The following is a 14360-nucleotide window of genomic DNA, read 5'->3' as shown; positions in this document are numbered from 1 at the left end:
TAAAATACAAGGAAGCATATTCAGACTTGATATAAGGAAGAAATTTTTTACAATGAGGGTGGTGGAACACTGGAACATGTTGCTCAGAGAGGTGCTAGATTCCCCATCCCTGAGAATGTTCAAGGCTAGATTGGACGGGGCTCTGAGCAACTTGATGTAGTTAAGGATGTCCCTGTTCCTTGCAGGGGAGTTGGACTAGAAGACCTGTAGAGGTCCCTTCTAACTCAAACTATTCTATGATTCTGTGCCTGGGCCTATAGAACAGCTCATTTTTTCATCTTTTTTATGGTAGGTATAGCTCATTATGAATTCCCTCCTTCTGAGTCTAATCAAAATTATCAGTAAATGGAGATTGTGATGTCATTGAAATGGGTAATATTAATTATAATTTCAAATTATAATTATGTTGTCTGACCTATACTTGTAGCAATGTAAAGCAATATTATTCATTCATTTCTGTATAAAAAATACCTAGGGAAAACAGATAATATCTGCAAGGTGCTAAGATCTTCCCTTATAGAGTTTCTTCTATGTAACCGACAATTTAAATAGTGCCTAGCCCGTCATTTGTAAGAGAGAGACTGTGAGAAGCAAATTGGTGCACTCGTTCGTTGACTGTGTGCTCAAAATCAAGCATCTGTTAAGACATTTTTATTTCTTGAAGAATGGGAAAAATAATAAATCAAAATCGGCCCCTGTAAAATTAAAATTTCTCAAGCAATGGTTTTAGTTGATTGCATCAACACAGTCTAGAAGCATATACTGTACTCAGTAATATCTTCAATTAGAAATTGTACAGTCATGTCAGAATCTGATATTGTTTGTAAAGTACACTTGCAAAAAGATTTAATGTGTATTTATAGCTAAAGAAAGAATAAATTAGGTTCTAATCTCAATATGGAGAGGAAACTTCTACATGGCTTATTTACATGTTCTGAAAGAGCTGAGCATCTTATCTCTAAGTGTCTTAAGATATCCTCTGTTGTTAAGACTAAGATTTTTACTATTAGACTAAATAAGAAGCTTGCTTTCATCTTTTAAAGAACTGTATTTCTCAATAAAACTGTTCTTTGAAAGGAAAAGTTATTTAAATGTTAAACTTGAGAGGTATTAAGTGCCTGTTTAGAGTATTTTTCGTCTTCTGGCAGATATGATTTTGTCTCCAAGGTGTTAAGTGCTTTAATATGCTTCTTTTATTTAACAACAAATCAGAAAATATTTATTTGTTAATAATTTATAAACTTTGAGTAGCTATGAAACACAGTTTAGTATCAGGATCAAATTAAATTAAATTAGGAAATAGGAAGTCCTCCTTTAACCTGAGAAACTGTTCATAACTAGTCATAGTAGCATTACAAAGTGAAAAACTGTTACATTTCAAAGTAATTTTACACTGGCAATCCTTTCTAAGATATACTTTAAAAAAATCTCAGAAAGTATTCTACAGTTTCAACTCAATGTAACCTTATAATCTGTCATTTGGAAATTCTTCAGATTATTTCCCCTTCATAAATTCTTACACCTCTTCACGGAATATGCTATGGTGCCAGCCCTGTGTTTCCTAGATGCTAGAATTTAACATTGGAAAAGATAGACACATAATTCTAGTATTGTCAAAAGTATTCTGAAAAGTGGTGGAAATCTAAATTTTTACAGGAATTTTTCTTCTATCACTTTCCCTGTATTTCAGTGATTGCCTGAACTAGTCTCTTTCTTCACACATTTGTACTTTTGATAAAATAATTTTATACCTCTCAGATAGTGTAAAGTCTACGGAATGAGTAATTTTTTTTTGTCAACAAAAAATAATTTGTCTCCTTTCCCTGGTAGCATGGTGTAAATTTATTACAGCATAAATGAGAATCTTTTTATTTCTCCAATATAGTTTGAGTTTTTAACGCACTTCCTCCTAATGCTTTTCCCTTACACTAGTGTCATGGCTTGAGTATATTGTATAAAACATCAGAGATAATAATTCCTAAGTATACAAAATATTTAGAAAATTTATCACCCTTTTTTTTTTTGCAACATATAAAGAAAACAAAAGAACAGGAATTAAAAATTTGTTACATGTTTTTTGTTTGTTTTTGTTTTCCCTCGGAAAGTATAGCTTTTCTCAAGTGTTGCTGGGGTAGTAGTTTTTTCTAAAGTATTGTTTGGGATATAAAGAGTCACTAATTCATTCAGACTTTTTCTATAGCAGGGAAATTATGAACAACATGGTATAAGATACCAAATACAGCTATTTTTAAGTAAAGTAATCATAAATATTGTCATAAAACTAGTCTAATCTTTACAGAGACAGCACTTTGAGAGAATTCACATCAAGATCATAAATATTGTAAATATTCTGTATACTTTATATTGAATTGCAGAGCATGAATTTGAAAGTGAAAAATATTTTAAAATGGTATATATGGTTGGTAGCTATGTTAAGCCCTATGAGAAGCATAAACTACAGTTTTTGTCTACTTGCAGTAACTGCATTCTCTTGCAAAATGTGAAATACTAAAAGCAACAGAACTGAAATCAATCAAAAAATCTCTCTAAATGTTATCTTTATTTTTTCACGTCAAGTGTTCTAAACTAGAATAGAACGTAATAATTTTCCTGAATACCCACAGTACACCACTTCATAGTAATTAGCATTTAAATGCATGTTGACAGGTTTTGTGACAACCTATTTTAAGAACTTGTTAGAGCTTTTCTAAAGTGAATATCATAGAGAAATAAAGCATCACTTGAGCCTTTGCAGAAATTACATAGAGTTATTTGCTTTCCCTTTTGTATCCACTGTAGTCTGTGATGTATTTTGACTCTGAAATTTTTAAGTAAATCACATTAGAGAGTGCAACTGTGTGTCATTGTTCCACTGCATCTCACTAAATAAAAATGTACTATGAACTCCTGCTCAATACTCACTGTATGATGTTCATTATTTTTCCTGAAACTTGTATTTCCAAAATGTTTATAGTATACTCAATTTTACATTGCAAAACTTCTGCCAGTAGTGCAAAAAAAAAAAAAAAATTCTATGAAGAAACTTAGGGGTAGAATGCTAATATTTAAGTGTCCTTTCTTCACAGCTGTAACTTGCCCCAACATAGAGACTCTGCTCTCAGAACATGTTGTCTGGAGATTGATTTCTGGGTCACTGAGTGAGTATGGAGCTCAAGTCATGCTCAGCTGCAGTCCTGGATATTATTTATTGGGTCAAAGACTCATACAGTGCAGGACTAACGGAACCTGGAGCGTAGGCAATGAAAAGCCAAGTTGTAAGGGTAAGGAACATACTTTACAGAATATCCTATGTATTTTAATCCATATATTTTATTTTGTAAATAAAGCTTTTCTAAAAATACTTTGCTATCAATCTCCTGGTATTTAAGTATTTAATATGATTCTATGATGGTGATAACAGTATGAACATAAACATCAGATAGCTTTTCAGATTCCGAGTAAATGGTTGAGCAAAACCTTCAGTATGATGTAGGTACTGTGACAAACAGAAGATAAAATTGATTTGCTAAATAAAAGCTCCTAATGGCATATGAGACAAATTACAGTATCTAGGCTGGTAGATACTAAAAAGAACTTGAGGGACATTCTCAACCTTCTTCAACAGGGTGATTCAAGTATAAATTGACACAATCTCTCACCACTACTGGGAAGTATGTGACTACAAACCTAAGGCATGGAATTTACAGAGGCAGTATTAGGGAATGATGCTAGTATGGGAAAAGAATAACAAAGAACAAAGAACGATATACTCAATTTAACTAAAAATAATATAAAAATATTTATTTTCTAGAAAAGAAAGGTATTTAAGATGTTTTTAGAACAAGGCAACCTATAACAGCAATCAATATGATACATATGTGAAAGAGCAGTGTATTTGATCTTATCTAAATGATGATGGGTTGTGTAATTATGTTGGTTCTGTTTTATTCTGTTAGTTTTGTTTTGGGAAAATTTGCTTTTGAATATATTAAATTGGAAAAATAAGGTGACTCTTCTTTATCTCTTATAAACCAGTAATAGTTACATCAATTTTCTTTTTAAGTTTAAAACTGAGTTTCTTATTCTATTAACTGTAATTATGGTCCTTTCCTTTTTGTGCACACATGCTAAAAAGTCTAGTTTGGATTTGCTGCCTAATATGCAGCTACTGTTCAGCTACTGAGAATTCTTTGAAAAGCTAGCCCTTGACCAACCTCTACAATTACACAACTTTTATGTAAACAGGAAATGAGATGACTCATATGGGATTCGGTTAACCAAAAGCAAAGTATTAGGTAGATACAGAAACCCAAGGACTTGCCGATTGGAGATACATTGGTTTATTTATAAGACAGGTAATTTTGCCCTTTGATAGAGGACTGATTAAGGTTTAATTATGTCAAATTTCATCCCCCCAAGAGATATTCAGTAATACTTCCAATAGATATAGATCATTAAGATCCAGAAATACACTGTAGAGTATGTTGAAGAGTCTACTGTATACTTTCTGTCTGTCATTCACGTGCTAAGGATAGATTATATAAATATAGATTCTAGCTGTTTGTATTTCTGAAGCAGTAGGAAAGCTAACTGAAAAACTGATAATAAGGCATTTAGATCATATTTATCAGTATTTACTTGTGAACAGTATCACTATAAAGGAACTGTGAAACATCAAATTAAGGGGGTTCTGGATTAAGAGAGATCTACCTAGCAAATTTATGTTATTTGTTTAAGATTATGCTGAACAGCTGCCTAATATATAACGAGGTACCTCATTATTCATGTACTTTAGTTACTTTTAACTGGAATCAGTGTAACTAAAAATAATAAAGCATTTGTAATATGTTTAGAACATATTACTGCATTTTAGGAAAATAATTTTGTTTTTTTAACATATGCGTATACTTTTAAACATAAGTGTAATTAATATTCAGCATTAGCATTAGAAGTTGCAACGTTAGGCTAGTCCACAAATTAAATTAATGTGACTTGATTCTGGTTGAAAGGAGTCTTATCCATCTCTGGAAACCTTATGTGCATAAGAAACTTGGATCACATATATTCTCATTATTTCTGAGTGAACTTCACAGTACTTGATTTTATCCAACTTCTACCCAATTTGATGCTGTTTTGTATAGTGAACCTTTTAAAGTATAGATTGTGGCCTTGAGGTTTCAGACAGGAAGTTTAGTTATGATTATCATGCTTTTGAAAATAAACCTATTATTTATGCTAAGATATAATAAAATACAATTTAAGCTCTTCATGGCATTGGTCTGCATCTTAAGTTACAGTATTTTTGACACGTTTTTCTAGAAACAAAAGGCAAGACAGAACAATTTTAATTAAATTAGTTTGATACATTCTTAAAGGGTATTTTCATGTGGTGCTTGTAATAGCTGTGGGTTGCAGATACTACAGAAGGTTTCTGTGGTAACGAGTCAAGTCTAGCGTTAAGAAAAAAACCAGAAGATTTATATTTTTAGCAGGCAGACTACTAGATATGTTATACGATTATGAATAGCAGTGAGGAATAAGAAAAAAAAAGTTTATAACAATTCAGAGTACTACATGTTAAAAAAAGATAGTATCTTTAAGTAGACGTAACAATTTAAATGGCTGGAGAAAGTATATTTCAGGAGCATCCAAGAGTATGTACACATGGAATATAACCATAACCTTCCCAGACATTCATGTGATTCTCTTGTTTCAGAACTGGAAATATAGATTGTATTTAAGCTGCTGACAAGATGTAAAGATATCCTAATGAATTTTCAGCTTTAGAACATGTGTTGCCAAAGGAAGCATAATTTTAAGCCCTTACTCTTATATTTATTCCTATTGCATTTACTTTTTAAGAAAATGTGAGGTGGTATATTGTCTTGCAGTCTAATAAATTATGAAAAATATCTTCACTTTTCAGTTTGTTCTGTTGTTTGGGTTTTTTCCTAGTTATCTCCTGTGGTGGTCTTCCATCTCCACCAAACGGAAATAAGATTGGAACCTTAACAGTGTATGGAGCTACTGCAATATTCACCTGTAACACAGGATACACATTAGTTGGTTCTCACGTGAGAGAATGCTTGGCAAATGGTCTCTGGAGTGGTACTGAAACACAATGCCTAGGTAAAAACCAAATTTCTATATTTTTATGGGGTTTTTTTTGTTTAATTTTGTTTTGTTTTACTTAAACACAGTATCAAGTACTGTAATTCAGCTCTTCTTAAGCAACAACGTTTTAAAATCAATGAGAAGTAAGGATATCTTAAATACAGAAATATTGTGTACTTCATATGGGTTCATATGACTCTACTAGCATGTAACTTTTTATTAGAAATTAAAATAAATTTCATGTTCTTGGAATGCTTTTTAGAACAGGAGAGTTTAAGTGACTCAATTGATTGCCCACGTTTACAGTACTTTGATTTGCTTTGTGGAGCAATCACAGGGTGTGTGATGAAACTAAGCTGGAAGATGAGCATCACTTCAGGAGTATTCCTGATGCATTTCAAATACAAATGAACTTTTAGCATATTGAGCATTCAGTCAAGGGAAGTAGACAAGAGACAGCCCAAAGTAAAGCAAAACCAACACCCTTCAAATGCTGAGATATAGTTTGGATCTTAAGTTCTCGCAACTCTTTAATTCTTTGGACCCACTCATATAGATTTGCACTTCTAATACAGAGACAAAAAAAAACTTTTATTTTTCAGTCACTTTTAAGGCTCGGCAGTGGGTGTATTCCTGGTTGTGCACAGTATATTTATTTCTGTAATCTTTTATTTGCTTTGTCTACCCTAATTTTGCCGATATTCTTCTTGCCCCACAGCTGAATGTACTCAGTTACTCTCAGGAAAGGAGAAATCTCTTCTTTCTCTCCAGAGTTCAACCTCGCATAAAAGCCAGCTTTCTTCTCTGCTGCCTGGCCACATCCCTTTAGCAGAACAAATAGTATTCCATGCCTATCTAGTACATTTTTAACAAAACAGTTTGACTACCTATTGTATAATATACATATTATATTATATGTATATATAATATATATTATATATACATATATATTATTATATATTATATGTATATAATATATATATATATTAAAATGTATATATTTATCCCTACTCCTTGCTGGGGGGTTGGATTAGATGACCTTTAAAGGTCCCTTCCAACCCTAACAATTCTATGATTCAATGATTCTATATGCAAGAATTGAATAGTTTTACAGAATTGAATTCTATATGCAAGAATTGAATTTTACAGAGGAAATAATTAATTGATTTAAAGAAACCTAATCAATGAGAGTAACTAAGATATCATTATCCAGAATAGTCTATATACCTGGTTTTCAGCAGCAATGAAACAGTAAAAGCATTGTTTTATAAGGAAATGGTAGTAGCTGTAACATGAATTGTCAGAAATTATTCTCTATCCAGAACACCCTTCTGCAAAATTTTCAGATAGGCTAGAGCAATATTTGACTAATTTGATGCCTTTCTAACAGTAACATTGAACTTAAAGCTTTTAAGTAAATTATGCTGATTAATTTATAATTATAAAATCCCTTGTCCTCCTACTCTGTAGAAATATTTAAGTTTTTAAAAAGTATATTAACATGAAAATTTTTCATATGAAAAATAAAATGCCAATTAGCTTCCTCTGACCTTGGTATCTTCAAAATATCCCATTGAAAGAATGTAGATAGATATGTTTTGCAGTATGTCATGAAGGACAACATAATTTTGTCCTGTCTGAAGAGATGGATTCTAATCAAAACTGAAAAATCCTTTTCTAAGCCTCACTTCTTAAAACCTTCATGCCATCTGAAGAATCCCTGATGTTGTCAATTCCATGAACCAAGTCAAAATAAACCTGACATCTACATTTACAATAAGTCTATGTCAATATGGGTCTGTGAGAAAGAAGTTTTACATATGCCTAAAGAACTTATAATGAAAGGTTAATGAGCATTCTTAGACACCTGAATCCTTTCTTAACTTTCTTCATGTCAATAGTGTAACTGTCTTCCTGTATTCAGGTAGAGATACGTATGACCTTTGGCATATCAAGTTGTTGGTGCTCATTATCTTATAGGAATAAGTGATAAATAGGTAGTCTATGCTGTTGTGCCTTAAATATCTAAGCAAAACTCCTTCATAATACCATCATAAATGGTATTTACAGTTATTGAGCTTTGAGTTCATGCTCTCACCAAGGTGCAAAACTGAATTTCCCCTGAGCAAAACATAGAAAATCAGAGCTGCATTTTAAAACACAGCAACATTCCCCTGGAAGAATGTTATATTAAAAGAAAAGAACATCTGCATCACAATAACCAGGTGTGATGGGACCACATATGAACTCAATCATATCTTCAAGAAAAACAATTTTCAAGTATCATCAATTTCATCTTAGCAAGTTGTTAGGAAAAAGGAATACCAAGTATCATTAGAGAAAACATGATTTTTAACAGCATACTAGTGACAACGTCTTGCACTTCTAGAGATGTTTAATGCCTGAAAATACTTTAAAAAAATAATATTTTCATAGAATCATAGAATGATTGGAGTTGGAAGAGACCTTCAAAGGTCATCTAGTCCAACCCCCCTGCAAGGAGCAGGGACATCCCCGACTAGATCAGGTTGCTCAGAGCCTCATCCAGCCTGGCCTTGAATGTTTCCAGGGAAGGGGCGTCCACCACCTCTCTGGGCAACCTGTTCCAGCGTTCTACAACTCACATTGTAAAAAATTTTTTCCTAATATCTAATCTAAATCTACCTCCCTCTATTTTAAAACCATTACCCCTCATCCTGTCACAACAGACCCTACTGAACAGCCTCTCCCCATCTTTCTTGTAGGCCCCCTCGAGATATTGGAAGGCCACTATCAGGTCTTCCCAGAGCCTCCTCTTCTCCAGGCTGAACAGCCCCAACTCTCTCAGCCTGTCCTCATAGGAGAGGTGCTCCAGCCCTTTTACCATCTTCGTGGCCCTCCTCCTCTGGACCTTCTCCAACTGGTCCATGTCCTTCTTAAGTTGGGGGCTCCAGAACTGGACAAAGTACTCCAGGTGGGGTCTCACCAGGGCAGAATAGAGGGGGAGAATCACCTCCCTCGACCTGCTGGCCACGCTCCTCTTGATGCAGCCCAGGATGCAGTTGGCCTTCTGGGCCGCAAGGGCTCATTGCCGGCTCATGTCGAGCTTCTCGTCCACCAGCACTCCCAAGTCCTTCTCCTCAGGGCTGCTCTCAATCCATTCTCAGCCCAGCCTGTATTTGTGCCTGGGATTGCCACGACCCAGGTGCAGGACCCTTCACTTGGTTGAACTTCATGAGGTTGGCACGGGCCCACCTCTCCAGCCTGTCAAGGTCCCTCTGAATGGCATCCCTCCCTTCCAGCATGTCGACAGCAACACACAGCTTGGTGTCATCGGCGAACTTGCTGAGAGTGCACTCTATCTCACTGTCCATGTCCCCAACAAAGATGTTGAACAGGGCCAGGCTCAACATGGACCCCTCAAGGATGCCACTCATCACCGGTCTCCACTTGGACATTGAGCCGTTGACCACCACTCTCTGAGTGTGGCCATCCAGCCAACTCCTTATCCATTGAGTGGTCTGCCCATCAAACCCATGCCCTCCAGTTTAGGGTGAAGGATGTCATGCGGGACAGTGTCAAAAGCTTTGCACACGTCCAGGTAGATGATATCTGTTGCCTGTCCCTTGTCCAACAATGCTGTTACCCCATCATAGAAGGCCACCAAATTGGTCAAGCCTGATCTGCCCTTGGTGAAGCCATGTTGGCTGTCACCAACCACCTCCTTGCTCTCCATGTGCCTTAGCATGGTTTCCAGGAGAATCTGCTCCCTGACCTTGCCAGGCGCAGAGGTGAGGCTGACCGGCCTGTAGTTGCCCAGGTCCTCCTTGTTCCCCTTTTTAAAAATGGGGGTTATGTTCCCTCTCTTCCAGTCATTGGGGACCTCACCAGACTGCCGCGACTTCTCAAGTACAATGGCCAGTGGCTTGGCAACTTCATCTGCCAGTTCCCTCAGGACCCGCAGATGGATTTCATCAGGTCCCATGGACTTGTGCACCTACAATTTGAAACAGATTGCAAACTACAAGACAGTAATGCATTAATGGATAAAAGCATAATAGTCTAACCTTGATGAAAAAGAATGTGGAGTTATCAGCTGCGTATTAACACTATTATTTATCAGTGTAGAACCAATAGTTTGATGAAGTATAGGTAAAATACAGAGATTTGTGAATCTTCCCTCAGAAACAGGAGTAAAATTTCAGTCTTTGTATTGTACTTGCTATATTGATTGCCTTTTCTTCTTTCAGTTCAAATACTAGGCTGCAGCAGCAAGGAAAGTGAAGATATGTTTTCAGAAAAAAAAAAATAGCATGATATCATGTAATTCAGATCTAAATTAAGATTTTATAACCTTTGATCACGTATTCCTGATTTATTCCTTCATTTTGCAACAGTAATATTTGTGGTACAGTTTTTGTGAAGATAGTTTTACACTATGTTATCTCTAAAGATATGGAGTGGTCAGAAGTAGTGACCATTGTCTCATAGGGCTTACGTAGCTTCTAAATGGCAATTTGTTGTGAGTGAGTTCCCAGCAAGATGTGTTTGTTTCTGGCAAATTTTGTGAAAAGGAAAAACAATTTTCTGCTTTAATACATTTTCAATTCCATATACTTTATTTTTCAATTGAAAATATGCTATATTAAGAATGATGTCATCTGGACTTAGGAAATAACGGCATAAATGGCATATACTTTAATTACTACTTTTTTGATATTTAGAGCAGTAAAGGAGTAAAATATTTTTTTTTTACCTAGGAAAAAGAATTCCACTGAGGTGCTAGTTAGGGAAACGCTGTGCTTCGGGATTACTTTTTCACATACGTGAGTTCATCAGTTCCACAGTGGAAGTATATGAGGTTTGTATGTGAAGATACATCAGCTTCCTACTGGTGTCAGCCTGGACTGAGGCTGACCAACAAAATGCTGGAATTGAAGCTGTGAACGTCCAAGAGGCCCAAATTTGCATATGTAGCAGTATTTTCCTCAGCCCTTTCTGTTGTAAACATGCAAGCTATATTGTTAAAAAGAGAGCTATTACCCCTCAGGTTTTTTTTGCAGTGTGTTATGCTATTCATTGTCAATGTAATGCCCGACACCTGCATATAATAATTTTAAGCATAAAGGTATATGTTAGCATTCATTCATTTTAACTAACCTGAAATATCACTTCATCATCTGATCAATAATTATAGTATTTAGTACTTATATGCTGCTTTTCTTTTTTGAAAGGCTATACACACAGGATAATTTGGCTGCCAACATATACAAACTAAATAATATACAAATCTAAATGGGTTCTGTTTGTATTATAAACACCACTTGTCCATGGAAGGCTGGGAAAGATTTTTTTTCTTCTATTTTGACTATTGAGAAATATATTTTACCACTGAACACTCCTGAAATTTGACTGTCTACAGTAGCCATAAATTTAGATTCAAATAGTGTAAAGATGGACAAGAACTGGTCAATACAGGACTTAGTGATCATTACCAGGTTATTCCTGAAGTCAGATTAAAAACCACACACAATGAATCTTTTATCTCTTTGGGAAAGAGCTAATAAGTTTACTAGATCTCACAGGTAGGAAAGACTGTCTCTATATACAGCTTGAATTTCATTTATATGAATTCATCCTTTTCTTCTCCAGGAGTGATTTGCTGTTGGATTTTGTCTGTTTCAGTTTTTTACAAATCCATATTGAAATTTATATCCATTACTATTATCTTACCCCCTTGATCATAACTAATAAAGACCTCTTTTTCCCACCTGACTCTCTGCATTTTAAATGGTTTCTAGAGATCTGTTCCCACTTGTAATGAACACAGGAGCTTCTGCAGGAACTATTACTTCAGTAAGGGCAATGCTTGTCTTATCATACTTCCCCATTCTTTTTCTAAAATATTTTATTTTGGTTTCTTTTTAAGGGATCAGATTGCATTGTTCAATGCAACCCTATGCTTAGAACTGCTAAATGCATAGATCTATCTTACTAGATTAAAAAAGATCACATTTAGAGCTGGAAGGTTGTTAATCACTATTTAGTCTTTACTATTTCAGAATCAGACAATCTCTGTAGTGCCAAAAATACTACACAGCTTTGAGTGTGAAAGTCTAAATTTAAGTTATCACGTGCATGCTGCATAAGGTTGTATTTCTGCTACTAAACCCCTTCCTGCCTCTCTTAATTCTCTAACCTAAGGGGTATTCACATTATATACCTTAGACACCTGATTAAGATGCAATTTAGAGTACAATCTAAGATCCTAAATTCACAACAAGGTCAATGGAACTATGCAGGCTCCTCTAGAGAGCAGTTTAGGAAAGGTGAATTCTTAAATTTTAAAGCTAGATAATGTGAATTCCATCAGTTGTGTATTCCTAAATTTCAAGGACAGCATGCACCCAATTTATTTAAGAAGTGCCTTTAGGACTTACCTGAAGTCTGTGAAAATCAGGAGGCAAACACCTAGGGAGCTCTGAATGAGCCTTTCCATTTCAAAGGAATGATAATGAGTCAGAGATGGTTTTTACCCACACTATACCTGCATGAATGTAATTCAAGGCAGCTATAGATGAAAATAGGTATCACTTTATGTTACCCACTGCTCTGTGTAGAATCAATTTATGATTTCAGGCCAGCTGGGTACACTAATTTCTGTATCTCAGGAGAGTTTGTCAAATCCTTATTATTTCTCTCAAAAGAAGGCTAAACCCAATGACTGTGGTTAATAAGTCCAAGGCTAAATGTAAGACCAAAGTTTTCAGGTAGTTCATATTGTATGTATTTTTTCTTAGTTATACAAGGATAGATATGAATAGTTAGGCAATATTTTTTTTTCAATTTCACTAATATTTCATATTTCTAATATTTCATATCTCTTCCCCTTTTTTCCTTCAAATAATAATTGCATCTATAAGGGACAAAACAAGCTTAACATGAGCAGGCAATGCGCCATTGCGGCCCAGAAGGCCAACCGCATCCTGGGCTGCATCAAGAGAAGCGTGGCCAGCAGGTCAAGGGAGGTGATTCTCCCCCTCTACTCTGCCCTGGTGAGACCCCACCTGGAGTACTGTGTCCAGTTCTGGAGCCCCCAGCACAAGAAGGACATGGACCAGTTGGAGAAGGTCCAGAGGAGGGACACAAAGATGATAAAAGGGCTGGAGCACCTCTCTTATGAGGACAGGCTGAGAGAGTTGGGGCTGTTCAGCCTGGGGAAGAGGAGGCTCTGTGGAGACCTGGTAGTGGTCTTCCAGTACCTCAAGGGGGCCTACAAGGAAGATGGGGATAGGCTGTTCAGTAGGGCCTGTTGCGATAGGACGAGAGGTAATGGTTTTAAAATAGAGGGGGGTAGATTTAGATTAGAAATTAGGAAAAAATTTTTTACCATGCGGGTTATAGAACACTGGAACAGGTTGCCCAGAAAGGTGGTGGAGGCCCCATTTCTGGAAGCGTTCAAGGCCAGGCTGGATGAGGCTCTGAGCAACCTGACCTAGTCAGGGATGTCCCTGCTCCTTGCAGGGGGGTTGGACTAGATGACCTTTGAAGGTCCCTTCCAACCCTAACCATTCTATGATTCTATGATTCTCTATGTGTTTGTGTACATGCTTTGTGTGTGTGTGTGAGTGACCATACATGCATGTAGGGCATTGATCACATTGGAAGCATTTAAGAGTTCACTTAACTCCATCTCTAGTATTGGTGGTACATAATCATGGATGAAAGTGTTTTCTTGAACAGATATTTTTTCTTTACTTTTTATGACTTTCAGGTGCAAAACTATACATAAATAACTCAAGGATATATTTTAAAATCTAAACTTAAATATAATCTACTCCATTTCATTTTCATTAATTTTTAGCAGAATTTTTTTAAAGGTACGAATTCCATATCTTATATAATTCTATATTATATATAATTCTTTACATTTGTCAGTGTGAAAAAATGCTGCTGCTGACTGCTTGTGTAAAAATATCTGATCCTGTAATTGATATCTCGTACGTAAGCTGCAGTATGATATTGTGATACTGGCTTATATTTCAAATTCTAATTAAAATAAAATAGAATTATTTGTATCTTGCTTTCCAGATGTTTTAGAATAAAGCTACTGAACCAACCTTGAACCATGTGAACAATTTCCTTAATTCTTAAGAGCATTAAAAAAAAAAAAATCCACTAGCAGCTTCCTTAATTTTTGTTTCATTTAATTGTACTTGGTGAGAAAATTACATATATTTTGTGTTATTGTAGTGCTCTTTCAGTTC

The 14360-nt window shown here is 35.4% G+C and overlaps 1 protein-coding gene across 1 annotated transcript in view; it reads left to right on the top strand.

Annotated features, from left to right (window-relative positions):
• CSMD1 (CUB and Sushi multiple domains 1) overlaps positions 1-14360 on the top strand; it is a 1203024-nt gene that overhangs the window by 1119428 nt on the left and 69236 nt on the right. The window contains exons 51-52 of the mRNA XM_086744017.1: positions 3087-3281; positions 5956-6129. Coding sequence (XP_086600143.1) covers positions 3087-3281; positions 5956-6129 — 369 coding nt within the window. The remainder of the gene's footprint in view (positions 1-3086; positions 3282-5955; positions 6130-14360) is intronic.

This window comes from Chlamydotis macqueenii, chromosome 3 (genome assembly GCF_036417535.1).
Source record: "Chlamydotis macqueenii isolate bChlMac1 chromosome 3, bChlMac1.mat, whole genome shotgun sequence".
NCBI classification, from domain to species: Eukaryota; Metazoa; Chordata; class Aves; order Otidiformes; family Otididae; genus Chlamydotis; species Chlamydotis macqueenii.
The sequence above is the reverse complement of the archived record's forward strand: the minus strand, read 5'-3'. Positions and strand labels throughout refer to the sequence as shown.